Source organism: Caretta caretta, chromosome 2, assembly GCF_965140235.1.
Source record: "Caretta caretta isolate rCarCar2 chromosome 2, rCarCar1.hap1, whole genome shotgun sequence".
Taxonomy (NCBI): domain Eukaryota; kingdom Metazoa; phylum Chordata; order Testudines; family Cheloniidae; genus Caretta; species Caretta caretta.
Window position 1 is genome coordinate 183,139,282 of NC_134207.1, and position 20,237 is coordinate 183,159,518.

The window sequence follows — 20,237 nt, forward strand, 5'->3', positions numbered from 1 at the left end:
GCATGACATAATTTCACCTGTTAAAATAGCAGCCCAGTCAGATGACTTTTTTTCGAGGTACCACCCAGTGTAAGCTGTACAGATCACTGTACCTCAGTAACACGATGGAGAGAGACTGGAAAATGTTAATTTTCTCAGATGAAGCAGCACACGCTTTGAAGCCCCATGCGCAACTGTGACCTCTAACAAATATGGACCATCACTGAAAGTAAAACATAAGAAACTGGTCACACCACTCCTCTGAAGACCTTTGTCACGTACGTTGCCTGAAGTGATTCCTAAATAGAAGGTACGGTACAGTAGACACCATACAATCATTGTCTTAATGTATTGAATGCCTCATTATTGGCTGAAGTAGTTAATAGGCATTGTAGCATTAGCTGTAGATTTTGCCTGCTCCCATTTCTTTAACACCCGTGCACAGGTTGCGATTCTTTTTTGAAAAATGTGTGTACATTTATATTGACATTGTTATATGTATGCTCCTCTTTCAGGTGACTTTGGATAGGACTGCCTTGAAGATTACTATCATCATAAAAACCAACTAGCCCCAAAATTTGGAGACTTTTTTTGGAAAGGCATGTCATTTAATTAATTAATTAATTAATTTTTTTAAAAGGGTGGTTAATGTATAAGTTAAACTTTTATGGACAGCAGAGGAGGAATTTGGTCCTAGATTGCTTGTTGTTTGCACTGTTGCACCATTCCCCTGATGATACACTTGTTTTAACAAGCAGTGTTTACAGACTGATTTTCAGCCATGTTGTCCATGACTTTTGTTGCTGTAATCAGCTAGTGAGCACTTGCACATAATAGGTATTGCCTGCCTACTTGCATATAATATTTGCTCTCTAAATGTAGGTAACTAAAGTAGTTAAAAAGAGGAGGGAGCACGGTCCACAGAATCAGGCTCTGGAGAGCGTTACACAAGATATAAATTCTGTTTCCTTCTCTGCTATCAATTCTCTGGGTGACCTCGGGCAAGTCACTTCACCACTCTGTGCCTCAGTTTCCCCCTCTGTACAATGGGGGATAATGCTTACTCAAAGACAATTGGAGATAATAATGCTTACTCGAGGTCAATGCTTTGAGAGCTATGAAAAGAGCTATTTTAAACAGAAGTGGTAGAATTCAAATACATAAATACTTGAGGGAATATGTTAATATACTTCTACTATAGCACATACTGCTGTATTTGTGACTTATACTCAGGGGTGAAAATAAAATTGAAAACTTACCAGTACAGGGGCTGGCTCCAGCCACCCCAGAAGGGGCGGGGCCTCTGGCAGAAGGGGTGGGACTGGAGGTCAGCATCCCCAGCCAGCCCTTCCACTCTGCCTGGCCCATGCCGCCCGGAGCTTCAGCAGCGATTTAAAGGGCCCGGGGCTCCAGCTGCTGCTATAGCAGCAGCGGCCGGAGCCTTGGGCCCTTTTAAATTGCTGGCCCCAGGGCAGCTGCTCCTTCCCTCCCCTCCCCCCACCCGCTGTCGGCAGCCTGAGGGGGGCAAGGTCCTTAAAGTAAGGCGGTAGGGGCCAGTACCGGCAGCCACATTTTACCGGTATGCCGTACCGGCTCATACTGCCTTACTTTCACCCCTGCTTATACTGTTGATACATAAAGGAAGTATACATAGCAGCAAAAATGTGCGTATTGCAGCAGCTGTCCATCCCCCTGTGCACCCCCCTTACCCCCCACACCCGCAGTGCTAATGGAGCAGATTTTCAGGCTGTTACTTTGAGTGTACTGCCTAATTAACATTTCCATTGTTTTCACTATGGTTAGGTCACCTGACTTGAACACCAGCAATCCTGAACATCCCCCTTTAGGAGTGAGGGCAGCGATGGCTCTATCTATGTATCTTGCAGCAGGAGAACACGTCAGACTGTCTTACTGTAGTTTAGCTGATCCATACACTGTAAACCTGGTGCCTATTCAGTCTTTGCTCTGTCACATTGTGTATTGATAATCTCATAATGGATTGTACAAAGAAGCCTTCTGAGCGGCACTTAAATAACTGCCTGTGTTTTCTCTCTCTTTATTAAAGCTTTCCCACATCAGTGTATGTTTTGGCATTGACTTAATAGATTTTCTGAATGTGCATGTATAATAATGTACCGTTGTACACTCCATTGTGGAGTTCACATAGAAATGTTTATAGTTTTGTACAGGGCATGAATCAGTTATTCATACCCACAAACTTGTGATATATTGGTGGGAAAAGTTAAGTGTAATATTTATGTAGCCCTGTGGGGCATATAGCTTTGTGACAATTCTGATTTGCTATTTATGTACTGCACCATTAAGTTTCAAGGCATCTGCTCTTTGTTGGAAGCAGCTGTGCTCCATGAAGAAGCAGGAGGGGACACCCCTATTTCCACATACATGCATCGTGTTCTCTGCTGGAGAACTTTAGTTTTGTTGTTTGTTTTATTTAACCAGGAGAACTCCTCACTTTCTCTGAGCTTTGTCATTGTACAGTTCTCACAGTCACCACTTTTCTTTTCTTTTCCATACACAAAGAGCAACTATCCACTTTCATTTCAAACGATTTTATTGCAGATTAAGGGAAAACAGCAAAGCAAGAAAGAACAAATGTAAAGTCTCCATGAGAGAGCACAGTATATGCATCTCCTCTGTGGCAGGATGCATGTGAATTAAATTTGAAGGGTGTGTTTGTCAGTAATGCTCAGAGCTGACCTCTTTCTGATAAATCTTTCATTGACTTCAGTAGGAGTAGAGTGTCACGAATGCTGACTGCTTTTCAAAATCCCACACACCATGTCAGCTGATTTCAGCAAAGAGAAGACTCAGAAATTTAAAGGTGGTAGTTCTCAGAAACTAAAACCTTAAATTACAAAGCTATGTATACTGCAGCACCTCTCACTTGGAAGGATGCCGAAGTTCCTTACAGATTCTATTCCCAGCATTCTGCAGGTGTACAGCACATTGTATGCAAATCTATACTAACAAAGTTATGGGTGAATTTTGAACAGTCTGGATAGTCAGTCCAGATAAACACTCTGGATTACTAGCCAAAACTTATTGGATCTATCTGCCCCACTTTGGGTCTTACAAAAATGGCCTCTCTTGCTAGATTTCCCGTATTTCCTGCTTCTAGCCATGCTGTTTTTATGCTACTTCCAGTCTTCCTTGTGGAATGATTGGATTTATGCCTTTGGTCTGAGCCAGAACCAGAAATGCAAAGGTGAGTGAAAATGAAAAATAACTTACAAATAAAGAAGTTAACTGGATCCTTTGAACTTTTGAAATTTTGGGCAAAGGTTTGGGTCAGTTGTCCAGCAACAAAAGAGACACCAAAATAAAAAAGGTGGCTTTATTATCATTCCTTTTTAAGTGCCAGCAATCTACTCTGGGCTGGATAATATCCAGCATGAAGACAGTCTGTTCTGAAGACCTTACCATCTAAAAGATAAAATAGAGAGGACAAGATACGCTCTTTACTGGCCTATATAGAAACGTTTCTATTCACTTGAAGAAATCCACAGACTCCCTTAGACATTACATACAGTCTACTGAAAAACAATGGGAAGCTGTAGTTAGTTGTGTTTTTTCCTAAGCATCTGTCATGGGGTCACTCGCCACACTGGCACCTGCTGTTGGGCGTTTTGGGAATTAGTCCCAGTAGGCATGCCCTCAGATGGTGGTGGCTCTCCTGTCCTCATCTCCACCTGCAGACCCATTAAGGCTCCTTTCTCTCGGCATCTGCTTCGTGGTATAGCCCTCCAGCCGTGTCACCATCCAGTTTCTCCCCCTTCCAGGAGACTCCTCCAATAAGAGTCCAGCCACCCCTCACAGCGGCTTAGCAGTCCACAGCTGGGCTGCACCTTCAGCGGTTAGTGGCGGGGCGGGGTGGGGGGAGAGAGGAGGGAAGGTCCACCCACTACTCCCGGCCTAGGAACCCTGCAAACAGAAGCTTCCTGCTGCCTCTTCCTTCCAGCTGACTGTCTATTCCCAGGCCATTTCCCTGCAGCCTCAGTTCCTTCTACTCCTGCCTCCAGCTCCTTTGTCCTCTTCCCAGGGCCTCAAGCCTGTGAGTCCTGGCAGCCCGTCAGGAGCTCTCCCTAGCTCCCCCAGTCCCTGCTAGCACCTGCCCTTCCCCAGGTGCTGGTCTCTCTGTAGCCCTCTTGGAAGCCAGTCTTCTCCCTCGGGTTCCCTGCAACAAACCAGCTTGCTCTCGTCTTCAGCTTCCTTTTATATGGGCCGGCTGGGCCCTGATTGGCTGGTCCAGCTGCCGCCCTAATTGACTGTTTCCCCTGCAGCCACTCCTTTGGCTGCCTGCCGCCCAGCTTCGCTAGGCTGGCTTTAACCTTCTTGGGGGCAGGCGCCCCGTCACAGCAACTGTGTGCCCACATCTGTTCTATGCACAGAGAATGATATTGTTCATGCCCTAGGGAGTTTACAATTTAAATAGCCAGGAAGCAGAAGTCCACTGGTAGAACCCAAAGGTTGTATTTTCACTTCTATTGATGTGACTTAGTTTGTGAGCTTCCCAGGAGAGGTCAACAATATCTAACCTTGCATACAGTGCTGTATATTGCAGCAGCATAATAATGGTAATAATTAGGTGTCTATTATTTGAGTACAACATCCCTTTGTCAAAGGGACATTTCTTCTGCTTCATGGCTAGAACTACTGGCATTTTAAGGTTGACTCTTTCCCCCTCCTCCCTACAATCCTTCCCAAACAAACTTTCACATATTTCATATCTTCTCCAGGACTGTAGATTTTAAAAAGATCTTTGTTAGGATAGAGGCAAAACCTAGGCAGAAGAAAAATCATTGTTAATTGACTCTAATGAATTCATGTTGCTATAGAGGTGGAGAAAACTCCTTTAAGCATTTGATGTATTACAGAACTCACCTTCAGGGTAAAGGTAGGAGCGCAGGTTGGTGATTATTCTGTGTAACTTTCTAGTAGGAAGAATGACTTGTCAATGTTATTTTTTCCCCTCAGTTTTCCTGCACCGAAGAGGAAATGAAGTTTTATGCTTTGGGGTTTTTTGATTTTGTAGCTTAGCTATAACTTTTGATTCTCAGGCCCAGATTTTTAAAGGTATTTAGGCTTAGGTCTTTTCAAAAAGAAACGTACGTTCCTAGATCAGTTGAGCATTGCATCCACTAAATAATTGTTAAAATCTGGGCCTTCGTCCCATAGATTGTAAGAACCTTAGAAATGGATGGCAGGATAGATAGACACACAAGGGAAAGAAAGAGATACGGTTAATAAATTACCAGTTGTATTTCTTGGGTTCATTGCTGTTATACATTTTCAGAGGCTTGGAAACAAAAATATATTTTCCAACCAGTTTTGCCAATTTCCACTTTACAAATAGTGGGCCAAATTGTGGCTACTTTTCTGAGAAGAGGAGAAGACTCAAGGACCATTCCCTGGAAGCTGCTCTGTTCAGCTGGCAGCCAAAACCCCTCTGTTGAATGCAGAAAGACGGTGATAGCAGCTAGTAGCACCCAACACCTCAAATTGTGTATTTTGGGATACGGCCAGGGGTGCACACACCCTGTGTGGGGACATATTGGTCCTGGGGGGGTGCATGTGTGATATCCACCCTCGTGGCTGATGCACCAGTGGTTGAACTGGTGACCTCCAGAGCTGAAAGCCTCTCTCACCACAGCATGAGCTAAAGAGCCAAGCTCTCAAACTGCTAGCACATGACTGAGCATAGAGAGCAATGTAACACATTAGCCAGTGAGCTGTATACAGGAATCTCATACCTAGCAACTGAGGCCCACAGCAGTTTGAATCCTGGATGAACTGGTGACCCCAGCGCAGTCCTCATGCTGTTTTGGGAGGTGCTATTTTTCTCTTTCCCTCATGTGAGTTTTTCTACTGAAGGGTTTTGTACAAACACATAGATGTTTTTAAAACTACTTGGAGACTAATTCCTCTCCCCTCCCCCAGCATGGGACATTTCTTGAGCGTTTCAATATTCTTAATGAATGAACAATCTTGATTCTCCTCCTCCACTGTCCTTGAGGTGCTGCTCTAATTACTGCGTGAGATCCGTTCAGTGGCAAAGGAAGAGAAAGTAAGAGAAAAGCTGCTGAACGCTCTCACTTCATGTAACAGCTAAATACCAGCTTAGAAAATGATGGCATCTGTAACTTTCCCAAGTAGTCATCCATGAAAATGGACTAATGAAGGCTTATACTTATGGAACATAGTCTGTGTTTAGTTCATTTTATGTACCTTTGAAATTATATAACCTGATACTGCTCACAGAAGGTGAGATTCTTGCATCCTTCATAAAGCCCACTTACTAGAGCTCTGTTTGCCTATTCTGCATAGCAGTTGAAGATGAAAGTTATCACATAAACATGGGGGCTGGCTGAAGAGCTTCTCCTTCATTGCGGGATTCCTGGATGCTGGAAGTGTATGTGCCATGGATGGTTCACTCAGGGATGGCATCGCCAGGGAGAAATGTTCCCACTGCGCTGGCCCCTCTGAAAGGCACAGCGTGTATGTTGTATCATATTGTGTGCTGATTATCTGTAAAAAGTACTTTTGTCAAGAATGAAATCCAGCTCTGCATCTGTGCTGCACGGGCTATTTCAGCCCAAAGGCATCCTGTGACACCAGTGTACCCCATCGCAAGGTAAGGAGCCATGCAGCTTCCGATTTTCACTCCTTCTCCAGCCCATGGGCCTCCTTTCCGCTGTTGTATATGGTGCCGTCCTGGAGCTGGACATCTTGTAACTCCAGTCTCACCCTGTCCCCAGAGAGGAACCACACTAGTGCCACTGCCAGGGAACCTCCATGTCAGCAGAGATGTTGGGCTGTGTTTGCCTCATTATAAATAACAACAATAAAAAGAGAAAGTGCATTCAAATGGAAGTGTGATAACCCAGTGCCCATCCAAAGCTGAACTGTAGGGAGGATTCTGTCTGTGGGAGGCTGCGTGTCTCACAAAAGGGGGGTGGGGGGTTTGTTTTTTTACACTAAGTACATTAAGAGTCTGATTTTCAGGGATTCTGAACCCACTAATTTCAATTTCAGATTTTTCAGCATCTCTGAAATCAGGTCTTTAAGATCCTGCTGTATTTCTGTGAAAATCCAAACTGCTGTTACAACAGAAATTCCTGTCGTAAACGTGGGCTATTGAGTCAGCTGCTGCAGCAGCAGTGGCTTTACATTCATTCAGTCTTTTAAAACGAATACAACCTGTCAACACCCAGTTGATCAGTTACATTTGCTCCAGGTCATTTTAACAGTCCCACTGGAAGCTAAGACTTTTTTCCTTATGGGACTGGATTACTCTGTAACACCAACAGCTCATTTTCAAACATTTTCAGGAGCTTTGGTGGTTATAATATTTAGTATTTTGAAGTATTACAAGTGACTACATCTAACTTTAGTACCATGCTGTTAGTAATAGCGTCCTTTTCTTTGAAGCAGGCCAGATCCTAAGCGGGTGTAAATCGGTGTAGTTTCATGGAAGTCAATGGAGCTATGCAGATTTATACCATCAAGATGTACAACAATTCACCTTGCATTTGCATTTGCAAATTCAGTATTGCATTTCTAGATTTCAAGCTGAGATGCAGAATGTCCACGATCAATTATCTAGCAGTGAATGCTTTAATTAAACTGTTGTATTCTGTTCTTATATCAAACCCATCAACACTGGATCTGAGCACCTGATGTTGACTATATTATTTTCTATAAGGACTCATTTCCCATGTCTATTGTGGTATTTTAAATCATCACTTTCACGTCACACAATTACCATCAATGCACAATATTTTTGTCTTGTTGAATGCCAGTAAGACTTACACACATGTACCGAGGAGAGAATCTAATCCTGCCTACTTGATCCTTGATCACATCAGGGCTTACAAAACATTCGCTGTCAAAACCACGCTTTGTCAAATGGGCATGCAAAGTACTTAGAAATGTCTTCACTTTTATTTAGATGACACACAGGTGGGTAAAGCTCAACCAGGCAGGAGTGAAGTCATATTTGTGGAAAAGGGGAAGTGTTCTGAAGAGCTTGTTGCCAGTTTGTGCATGACTGTTTAGTTAAGGAGTAGAAAACGCCATTAGAGCTTGTGGAGGGAAACCTTACCTGCTCTTTTTACTTGCAGGCCTATGTCAGTAAAAGGATCAAGAGGCATGATTGCCCTCTCTGCCTTAGCTGGATACTCTCCCTGTTTTGCTCACCATGGTCATCCATTTATGCTGTATCCAGATAAAGTCACTGTTGTGTGCTTCTAATTAGGCCTCCTTTGAAGCTGATGCAAAGGCTCCAATGTGGAATGCGGCTTCTGCCTTGTTCTTTATAATAGGAGTTGGCTGGCTTACACGCTTCCTTCTGCCATCTACACTGGCTGCCAGTGCACCATGCAATACAGTTTAAGGGCCCCCTCATGCATGGTGGAAAGAGCCCTCAATTCAGTGGGACATGAAAGTGCTCAGTACATCACAGGATCAGGCCCTATGTACTTGAATGAATGCCTCTTGTTGTGTGTCCTTGCTTGTCAATTACTAACTGGTGTCAGAGCTGGTTTGCTCTAAGGGTCTGATGCAATGGCCATTGAATTCAATGGGAAGACTCCCACTGTCTTTAAGGGACTTTGGATCTGGCCCTAAGTTCCCTGATTCAATATGGGAGGATTCAGAGGAACAGCCGTGTTAGTCTGTATTCGCAAAAAGAAAAGGAGTACTTGTGGCACCTTAGAGACTAACCAATTTATTTGAGCATGAGCTTTCGTGAGCCACAGCTCACTTCATCAGATGTGTACCGTGGAAACTGCAGCAGACTTTATATACACACAGAGAATATGAAACAATACCTCCTCCCACCCCACTGTCCTGCTGGTAATAGCTTATCTAAAGTGATCAACAGGTGGGCCATTTCCAGCACAAATCCAGGTTTTCTCACCCTCCACCCCCCCACACAAATTCACTCTCCTGCTGGTGCTAGCCCATCCAAAGTGACAACTCTTTACATAATCAAGTCGGGCTATTTCCTGCATAGATCCAGGTTTTCTCACTTCCCCCCAACCCCCATACACACACAAACTCACTCTCCTGCTGGTAATAGCTCATCTAAACTGACCACTCTCCAAGTTTAAATCCAAGTTAAACCAGAATATCTGGGGGTGGGGGGGGGTAGGAAAAAACAAGAGGAAACAGGCTACCTTGCATAATGACTTAGCCACTCCCAGTCTCTATTTAAGCCTAAATTAATAGTATCCAATTTGCAAATGAATTCCAATTCAGCAGTTTCTCGCTGGAGTCTGGATTTGAAGTTTTTTTGTTTTAAGATAGCGACCTTCATGTCTGTGATTGCGTGACCAGAGAGATTGAAGTGTTCTCCGACTGGTTTATGAATGTTATAATTCTTGACATCTGATTTGTGTCCATTTATTCTTTTACGTAGAGACTGTCCAGTTTGACCAATGTACATGGCAGAGGGGCATTGCTGGCACATGATGGCATATATCACATTGGTGGATGTGCAGGTGAACGAGCCTCTGATAGTGTGGCTGATGTTATTAGGCCCTGTGATGGTGTCCCCTGAATAGATATGTGGGCACAATTGGCAACGGGCTTTGTTGCAAGGATAAGTTCCTGGGTTAGTGGTTCTGTTGTGTGGTATGTGGTTGTTGGTGAGTATTTGCTTCAGGTTGCGGGACTGTCTGTAGGCAAGGACTGGCCTGTCTCCCAAGACTTGTGAGAGTGTTGGGTCATCCTTTAGGATAGGTTGTAGATCCTTAATAATGCATTGGAGGGGTTTTAGTTGGGGGCTGAAGGTGACTGCTAGTGGCGTTCTGTTATTTTCTTTGTTAGGCCTGTCCTGTAGTAGGTAACTTCTGGGAACTCTTCTGGCTCTATCAATCTGTTTCTTTACTTCTGCAGGTGGGTATTGTAGTTGTAAGAAAGCTTGACAGAGATCTTGTAGGTGTTTGTCTCTGTCTGAGGGGTTGGAGCAAATGCGGTTGTATCGCAGAGCTTGGCTGTAGACGATGGATCGTGTGGTGTGGTCAGGGTGAAAGCTGGAGGCATGCAGGTAGGAATAGCGGTCAGTAGGTTTCCGGTATAGGGTGGTGTTTATGTGGCCATTGTTTATTAGCACTGTAGTGTCCAGGAAGTGGATCTCTTGTGTGGACTGGACCAGGCTGAGGTTGGTGGTGGGATGGAAATTGTTGAAATCATGGTGGAATTCCTCAAGGGCTTCTTTTCCATGGGTCCAGATGATGAAGATGTCATCAATATAGCGCAAGTAGAGTAGGGGCTTTAGGGGACGAGAGCTGAGGAAGCGTTGTTCTAAATCAGCCATAAAAATGTTGGCATACTGTGGGGCCATGTACTCCTTTTCTTTTTGCGAATATGGGAGGAGAAGTCTTTCCTAGTCAAGAGTTTTTAGTTGTGTAAACCGCTTCAAGAGGCTCACCACTGGATTCTCTCACTGGCCATCTTTAGGAAATTGGGCAATTCTTGTTTATTTCAGTAGTCCTTGTTTTGACAGCTTTTTGCCCCTGACATGATTTGTATCTGTTGACCTTTTACGTTCTAGTTAGAGTTGATTTCTCTGAGAACAGGGAGGTTTGCTTGATGGCTGTTGGTTTTATTCTTGTGTCAGATTTTTTTTTTTTACTCTGTATTATTTTTGGCTGGTTCATTCTGTACTGCTTTATATCATTTATATCATGCATCTCAATAGACAGCCTACAAGGGGTTACATAAATAAGTTAAGGGGTTAAAATAGTTAAGTTAAGTTAAGGGGTTAAAATAAGTGTGTGAATCATGCCCTTATCCTGGTTTGAATCTCCAGTTCACATGGTATTATGCTAATGTGGCACGATGACATATCACAGTGGAAATAAACCTTCCCAGTTCATGGAGAGTCAGATTTCCCTGCCCCCTGTACTTCCCCCATGCTTCGTCCACGTTATACATTACTCTGAATATCCAATTTTAAAATATAGGCACTCTCGTCACTTCCATAAAATTTCAGCAAAGGTTTTACCATCTAGCATTCTGGAAAATATGCAGATTTATATATATGGCTTTGATAGGAATTCTTCCAAAGTGAAATCTTCTAGCTGGATAAGGCGGTGATCCTGCAAGAGGCACGTCTCAGAGAGTAATGGGTGCTCAGCACTTCTCAGGCCTCGGCCCAAAGTCTGCACTTGTGGCAGTAATGGACTCTCCTCCATTTTGTTGATTCACTTATGAATGAAATAACTATGGCAAACACCAGACTCAAGGTTTGTACATCACCCCTCCTGTAGCTCTCATATTTAGCACAGGGTTAGGTATGATTGATACTCATAAGGAGTGGTTTGTATAAGTATCCTGTGATCTCCCCACTCTAACTTCTGCTAGAGTTTGTGGCTCAGTCTATTCCTCTTTACTAGAACTATCTGAAGTTGAGTGGGTTTGGCAGGAGGTGGCTCAGATGAACAACATTTCCCCCTTTATTTTTTCACATGGTTTCCACCCTAAACCTGGTTTACTATAAATTTGCCTGAGACACTGTCCAGGTATCCCTAAAGCCTCTACCCCGGGTTTGCTCAAAACTCAGTCACTCTTAGGCGAATCTGGCCGAAGTTTTAGGTTTGTACCAAAAACTTAGAAGCAAGTAGGTGAAAAGTTGCACAATACACTACTCATGACTGCTGGTTTGAGAACATAGATAAGTATCAGAACTCTTAGCCCTATTCCACTGAAAACCAGGTAAAAGGTGGTGACTTATCCCAGTCCCTGACTGTGATGCTGAAAATAGAACATGCATATTAGATCTGGGCAAACTGGTCACAGCAAACAATTTGATAAATTTAGTTCCTTTTTGTTTGGAATGATCTGCAAGCGGGCCCTCACAAAGTGTATTTTTTTTTTTTCAAAATTATTCAAGAAATGGTTTGTGCAAAAACATCTCTGTTTAGAGATGGTTCACAAACGGTTTCCTGCAGCTATTGCTTTGAGTCATTGCTATTTGTATTTGTAGATGTGAGCTGTCGGCTAATGCGAGAGGGGAAGGTTGGCCTTATGGTTAAAGCAGTCAACTGAGATACTGAAGATCTATGTTTGATACCCAGCTGTACTCATGACTTCTTGTGTGACCTTAATCTCTTTGTGCCATCCTTCATGGAGATACTAATACCTCATTTTTTCAACTCTTAGTCTATCTGCTTAGATAATACGCTACTCAAAGAAGAGACTGTCTCTTGTTATGTTTATGTACAGTGTTTAGCACAGTGGAACCCTGATCTCGGCTTGGACTTCTGAATGCCACATTAATTCATATAAATCATACTTTTTTCTTTATTTGCCCAAAGCACATTTTCCTTTTCCAGATGGCTGTGTGAACTCTTCCATAGTCACAAGAGTATTCACAACTCTCTCTCTCTTGTGAACAAAATTTCACTCTCACGAATGTATGGAAGTGAATAAAAGGATCTTGAAGTTAAAGCTTTTAATCAAATGATTTTTCATGAATAGCTTTTTTTTTCCTTCTGTACTTTTTCAGCTTTGTTGAATATTTGTTATGAGTCGTTACATGACCCTAATGCAAGGCTCAAAACCACACAATATTCTTACAGGCTCAGGGAATGATGTTCTTGTTTTTTATCTGTATCAGTAATGGGGGGAATTATAATCAGAGTCCAGTTTTATTCACTAGGTCTCAGGATTTATTTTTGTAAAAATGGCCCCAGCATTGCTTTCATCTCAGTAGTGCATAGATTTGACATTTTCAATTATTACAGTCATAGTCTCGGGCATCAGCTGAGAACACGAGAAATCATAACACTCTCTATTTCCACTGGCTCTTGGTTAACTGCAGTAATTTTTGTTTAGTCTTCCTCACTTCCTTTGCATTTGTTTGCATGTATTGTGATGGTGCACCCCCTGCAGATGTACATTCGGATTTCAATTCTCAGCTGTGCCCATCATCCATGCCATGCAGCTGAGGGTGAGGCAATCCATTTTCAACTCCTTGTTCCTTGGGCCATCCAGGGGCTAGTGTGACTCTCAGCATACTTTAGAGCAGACATAGGGCTGCTCTACTCTATGCTCAGTTTCCTAAGGCCCACACAGTGTATTCTGGCCATATCCTCTCCCCAACGTGGAAGTTTTGTCAGTGGCGGCTCTGCTTTCTGGACAGATGGAACACTGCCCTGCTCAGAAAAATGACTAAGTAAAATCAGAATGCAATAAATTTTGTTTTCACCGTGATTCTGTGCACTATTCTTAGCTTTTTATTTAACACCATGGCTTTTTTTTTTGTCAGATGAAGCTTCCATGTAGCACATTTTCTCCACTCCACAGCATGGGGCTTCAAAACAGCAGCACTGGCTTTCATAAAGGCCCTTTCATTAATGATGAACGTTAATCCCAAACCAGGAACAATGTGCCATGTAATATTGTCTTAGAGGTGCTTCCTATTTCTCCAAAAAAACTATAAGATCACGGCTCACAAGCATGAAGCCTAGACAACAATAATGCTACTCATATAGCATCATTCACCTAATCACCTTTACAAACAATAATTATTTAAGCCTCTCAAAAACTCTGAGTTAAGTAGTTATAATGATCCCTGTTTTACAGATGGGGGAACTAAAGCCTAGAAAGGGTAAGTGGCTTGCTCAAGGTCAAGTCAGTGACAAAGTTGGGAATTGAAGCCAGAGGTCGTAACTCCCAGTCTTCTGACATAGCCCTCCTCCTCGCATAGTGGGAGTCAATAATGATTAAGGAAATTGAACTAATCATGTTCCCTTTACTCAGCTATTGAATTAGGATGAAAAACAGCCTGTCATTATTCTGGATATACCCCATATACTTATCAGCCAACTCATCTCCTTTGGCAGTGACTCTGGTAGAAATTCCAGTTAGCAATACACTTTTCTCCATGCTGAGCAGTGGCAAATCCAACAACAGTTTGGCCGAGTCAATGCTGAGTAATGAAAACGGAATGAATATGAAGAGTGAATGCCTCTTGAAGAGCAGTAAATCACTGAGGGGACACACTGCAGACTTTAATTCTACCTGCCTGATTGACAGTCTCCTGGAAAACAGGAAAGAATCAGAATATTTATTATTGGAGATGGAACATAAGAAGTACTTTGTTTACTAGAACATTTTATAGTACATTTTATTACTCCTGGGATTTATTAACATGAGAAAGCGAACTGTGCATCAGAAATTAATGTTAAGTAGTTCACATTTGGGCATCTCTTTAGCTTCTTTGATGCTATAAGTAATAATTTCCCATAGAATATTAATCTGATGCTACTATTTCACTGATCACTTCTTTACATTTGATAACCAAACCCAAATCACACCCATAGCTGGTTATCTCATGCTTCATTTTTGGCGTTAGGTGTGTAAAAATGGACGCAAAGCAAACCCTGGATTCAAACACCCACAATTTAAAAGTTTAGAAGATTCAGAGCCAGGTATGGATCCAGGCATGAATTTCACAGCTGACCACTATCTCATTAATGAGTCTGGCCAAAAATCCCAGATCCAACCATCCCTGAATTCTGGGGAAGTTTGGATCTGAATCCGAGTATAGCGCCTCAAACTCATCTTTGATTCAGTGTGACAGTAATTACTGTATATTTAGAAAGGAGACCTGGTGCTCAGATACCTAGATAGGTAGGTAAATACAGACTTGATCTTTACGTTTAGGCCCCCTTTCACTAATCTGACAATACATTTTCTCTTTCTTCTATACAGACAGACGTATTGGTTGGTGTGGACAGGGATACAACAAAATCCATGGGTTGTTCTCCACCAATCTGACAATAGCTTTGTGAATGAGTGACTGTCATAAATATAAAGGGAAGGGTAAACACCTTTAAATCCCTCCTGGCCAGAGGAAAAACCCTTTCACCTGTAAAGGGATAAGAATCTAAGACAACCTCGCTGGCACCTGACCAAAATGACCAATGAGGAGACAAGATACTTTCAAAGCCGGAGGCGGGGACGGGGGTGGGGAAACAAAGGGTCTCTCTGTCTGTGTGTGTCTTTTGCTGGGACCAGAGCAGGAAAGCAGGTCAGAACTCCTGTAGAAAGTTAATAAGTAATCTAGTTAGACATGCGTTAGATTCTATTTTGTTTAAATGGCTGATAAAATAAGGTGTGCTGAATGGAATGTATATTCCTGTCTTTGTGTCTTTTTGTAACTTAAGGTTTTGCCTAGAGGGATTCTCTATGTTTTGAATCTGATTACCCTGTAAAGTATTTACCATCCTGATTTTACAGAGGTGATTCTTTTACTTTTTCTTCAATTAAAATTCTTCTTTAAAGAACCTGATTGCTTTTTCATTGTTCTTAAGATCCAAGGGTTTGGATCTGTGTTCACCTATGCGAACTGGTGAGGATTTTTATGAAGCCTTCCCTACGAAAGGGGGTGTAGGGCTTGGGGGGATTTTCGGGGGAAAGACGTTTCCAAGTGGGCTCTTTCCTGGTTATATTTGTTAGACGCTTGGTGGTGGCAGCAATAAAGCCCAGGGACAAAAGGTAAAATAGTTTGTACCTTGGGGAAGTTTTAACCTAAGCTGGTAAAAATAAGCTTAGAGGGTTTTTCATGCAGGTCCCCACATCTGTACCGTAGAGTTCAGAGTGGGGAAGGAACCTTGACAGTGACCTTTGTTTTTGTTTTATAACCTCTAGCCATCAAACCTCAACTGTGCCATTTCAAGAGACCCAGTTACCACTCAGGAACCCACTTCCCACCCTTTCACAAGAAATCCGAGGAACATCTGGTGAGATACAAGCTGCTCGACCAGAGAGGCAGGATGAAAAAGATTCAACATATTTCTCAGAACTGGAATAGGAAATAGGAGAAGAAAGGAAGTTCACACTGCTCTTTGCAAGCTGATGAAGGACATTGTGTAATAATCATGGATCATTTTAATTCTGCACCAAGTGGTGAATAATCCAAGATGCAAGCAAGTATATGATTTAGCCAAATAATTCCATGGAAGCTTCCAGTAGAACCATTCTCAATAGCCTTCCTCATTGCTGGAATATTCTCACATTCTCACAAAATATTGGGCTGTTACTTTAAATTTTCAAAAGTAAATCTGCATACATAGAGTTACTATCAAATTAAGAATGGTATAGATTCTGAGATTTTAAGAGACCATTATGACCATCTAGTCTGATCTTCTGCATTACACAGGGCATATATAACTTCACTCAGTAATTTCTGCATTGAACCCAATATCATGAGGTCCTGCCTAGCCTAGCTTTCGACTGATCGTGTTGTGAATAAAGACACCTGACATTTATACTACAATAAGGATTGAGAATCACATAAGTGCAAGGAATGAGAGATGAACACCTCCCCCCTAATTTCACACATGAGGGAAAAAAAGAAGGCATAACATCACATTAAAATGCATGAGGCTTATTTAGCTTTGTGCAGCTACTAATAGATGTTTCTGGCTTTTGGCCCATTGATCAATATGGAAAGTGAAATCCAAATCTAGGAGGCCATACTCCTCCAAAGCGTTGTATGGAGGAAGGAACCCCTAGTTTTAGAGAAGCTGGGTAGATCTAATACCTAATACAGAAGCAAAGTGGTAGGAAGAGGAGAGGGCCGCAGTCTCATCACACGTGTACTCAACTTCAGTCTCTCTGTAAAGAGCACTAAACAGGACCATATCCATCTTTAGTGCTCTAAAAATTGTCATTCCTGGAAATGCTGTCTCTGAAAGGCATTGCTACAAATGATGTTAGGTAGTGAAAACTAATTGGTTGGAGCTGTGACATTATCCCCATTTCAATAATACATGAAGTTGTGAAGTTCCATTGTCAACATCACAAGGTGACAGGTCTCTTTGGTCCCACAGGCATGCAGGTGTGATGGCAGAGTTACCCATCTAGCCTCCTGTCCCATTTGGCTACCAATGTGTAAGTCTGCCTGACATCAGAACGTCTACATTTGATGTGCATAACATTCTGGTGCCACATAGATAGTATAATAAGGGCTGAGTATTGTGGGGAAAATTGCTGGGGAACGTTATAGGCACTGCAATTCTTCATTAGAAATTACGTTGCAGTTCTTTGCACAATATCCTAGGTCCTGTAGCATTTCACAGATGGCTGCTGTCAGTGAGCTCTACAAAATAGGTGACCTCAGCATATTGCTCCTACTTGCAATTACTTTGTTCTCTTCCTCTTAAGTAGCACATCAGCTGCACAACTGATGTCATTGCCTGTCAATTAACTCCATCCTATTGGCTTTGTCTTCTCTCTATGTATTTGGTTTCTATGTTCTATTTTCCTCAAACACTATCAGAATTCTTATCTGATAGAGTCTCCAGTTACTGTGCTCCCCAGCCACCTAAATGTCATGAAATATAGTAAATATTTTGAAGTCTTCTGTTACTAAGATGTTGAAAACCTGATTTTTATCTGGGAATTCTCGGCCTGATGAGGAGCAGATATTTTTACTATATATATTGCTTATAAAGTGCCCTGAAATGTTTTACCTGACTGGGTTGTAGAGAAAAGCAATATATTGTTATTCCAAATGAGTTTTCTGTGTCTGTACCATTTCCTTCTCTCAAACAGCCCTTGACTTACCACACTTTCTCTGAGACCTTTCCCCCTACCTGTCTAAACCCTTGGCATTCAAATGACACCAGTTTAGATTTACTGGGCCAGATACACTTTCCTGTTCCCCTGGGTTCAGTTTAATTTGCACTTCCTTTTTATTATTTACATTGTATCACTGTAGACTCTGAGCACTTCACAGACAAAATGGATGTAGCCTCACAATGTATCCTCCTCCTGCAATGTAGAGATGTATGGTCATCTCATTCATATGGATGGGGAATTAGGCACAGGGAAACTAAATGATTTGCCTGAGGTCACGCAGGAAGTATATGGGAAAGCCAAGAATTTAATCTAGTTCTACCAAGTCCCAATCCATCATCCTTATCACAAGACATTTCCTGCACCAGCCTGGCTCCTTCTGATGAAAGGGAATTTACCTGAAGAGAAAGCATATTGGACTGATGCTGCCTGACCTCCTTTGGCATTTATGGCAGATGGGAACTGCTTTAAAATCCATTGGGTGCTCTATAGGAGCCCAGCCGTTGTAGGCTGCGAAGGGGATGTGCTGAATTAGTGCATCATCTTCCACCTACCCAGGCCATTCCCCAGCCAGCACCATCCTCTTTTCAAGCTCTCCTGGCCCCCCTCTCTGTCCCTGTGATGGGATATGCTCCCCCACACTGGGGCTGAGAGAGTTGAATTAGGCCAGGTGGGCCCAATCAGCCAATTAAGCTGCACAGGGGGGAGATTTAGGCTGTGGGGAGGCTTCTAATTGAAAGAAAGCTCACCTGTGAGGGAACAGGCATGGCTTCTATAAAGCCAGGAGGCTGGCAACCGAAGGAAGCCTGAGATAAAGAAGACGGAAGTGGGGGATTGGAATCCCCTGAGAAAGGGTTTATCTAGGAGGCCTAAGAGAGAGGGGGGATTGAAGGCTGGGGTTAGTAGGAAATAGTGCAGAGAAGAGAGCAGTAGGGTTGGTGAAGTCCCAGACCTTAACTGCTTGCTGTAGGTCCCTGGACTGGAACCCAGAGTAGAGGATGGGCCTAGGTTCCCCTACCATCATCCACTGCAGAGTGGTATTGCTAGGGGCAGTGATTGGGAAGATTGCCTGAGGCACTGCGGGACTGACATAGCCAGGGCAGTGGGCATGAGGACTGCTTGACGCTGCTGGCATGGAAGGATTTTGAAAGACCTCCCCTGGATGGGGAGATCACAATGTGATCTGGCCGAAGGGCTGAGTCACGAAGCCGCTGGACTGTGAGTGGGATGAGAGTGCAATGGTACAAGAGAAGAAAGAGGGTGGTGAACGGGCAGAGCTAATGGCCAGAAGGAGGTACCCGCCAGCAGTGAGTCGAACACACCCTGGTACTCCCCACACCTCTGGAAGACAGTCCAGTCCCCTGAGCTTTTTTCTGGGGATGGGGAAGTAGATGGGGTCAGCCTGAGGTGGAGGCTGGGCTGGGAGTTATTTTGGGCCGAAAAGATACAGGAGATTTCCCCCCCTTTTATAATCGGTGAGTCTGATTTAAATGTCTTAATTTTGTTTTTTAATAACTCTTTTAATGTGTCTAGATGGGGGGGGGGGAAGTGCAGTAATCAAATCTGAATAAATAAAAACTGTCAGTTTATCCCAAAATATATATTTGATATTGCACTATTAGTGTGAAAAAGGGGCCAATGATTTGGCTTCTGTCCTATACTTAGGACTACAGATTGTAAATACCCACCCAAGGTTCTTAGTTGAGAGTCCCTGCAAATTATAACAATAATTAGCTCATATATATTTTTCATCTATAGGACTTAAAGCATTTTACAACCGAGGTAAGTAATTATCCCTATTTTTATGGGGGGGAAGGGGAAATGAGGCACAAAGAAGCAAAGTGACTTGCCCAAGGTTACCCAGCAGGCCAGGGAATAGATTCCACCTCTCACGAGTCCCAGCCCAGTGTTGTATTCACTGGACTACACTGCTTTATCTAAGAGTGAGTGATGTCACCAAATGCCCCATTTAACAATATGTTGCTTGCAGTGGTGGTGTAGCTGTGCTGTTCCCAGGATATTAGAGAGACAAGGTGGGTGAGGTCATATCTCTTATTGGACCAACTTCTGTTGGTGAAAGAGAAGTTTTCTTGATGCACGCCATGTAGCTTGAAACCCTGTCTTTTACCAAAACAAGATGGTCCAGTAAAAGATATTACCTCACCCACCTTGTCTCTTCATAGAACAATATGTAATTTAGAAATGTATAAGGGTAATCTTCTATTGTTGCCAAGTATCGGGGGTAGCCGTGTTAGTCTATATCCACAAAAACAACGAGGAGTCCAATGACACCTTACAGACTAACAGATTTATTTGGGCATAAGCTTTCGTGGGTTAAAAACCCCACTTCTTCAGATGCATGGAGTGAAAATTACAGAAATAAATATATATATTTATGCCTGTTTCTCTAATTTTCACTCCATGCATCTGAAGAAGTGGGGTTTTTAACCCATGAAAGCTTATGCCCAAATAAATCTGTTAGTCCCTAAGGTGCCACTGGACGCCTCGTTGCTTCTATTGTTGTGATTCTCTAACTTTATATAGTGATGCACTGCTAATATTAGCCCTCTAAAAACTTTTGAGGCTTGTGTGGACTATACCATGTACTACTGGATACTGGAGCAAATTGTTTTTTGGGGAAAAAC

The 20,237-nt window shown here is 42.8% G+C and overlaps 1 protein-coding gene across 5 annotated transcripts in view; it reads left to right on the plus strand.

Moving 5' to 3' along the window:
- The window catches only part of PDE1C (phosphodiesterase 1C), a 518,371-nt gene extending 500,839 nt beyond the window's left edge, over nt 1-17,532 (plus strand). For 4 of the 5 annotated variants that reach the window (XM_075125631.1, XM_075125632.1, XM_048839022.2 and 1 more), the window contains one exon: nt 15,661-17,532. In XM_075125631.1, coding sequence (XP_074981732.1) covers nt 15,661-15,830 — 170 coding nt within the window. In that variant the 3' untranslated portion in view covers nt 15,831-17,532. Of the gene's footprint in view, nt 1-494; nt 579-1,782; nt 2,058-15,660 lie in introns of those variants that run through there. The other variant, XM_075125634.1, reaches the window with a different exon arrangement.
- Nucleotides 17,533-20,237: the final 2,705 nt, after the last annotated feature.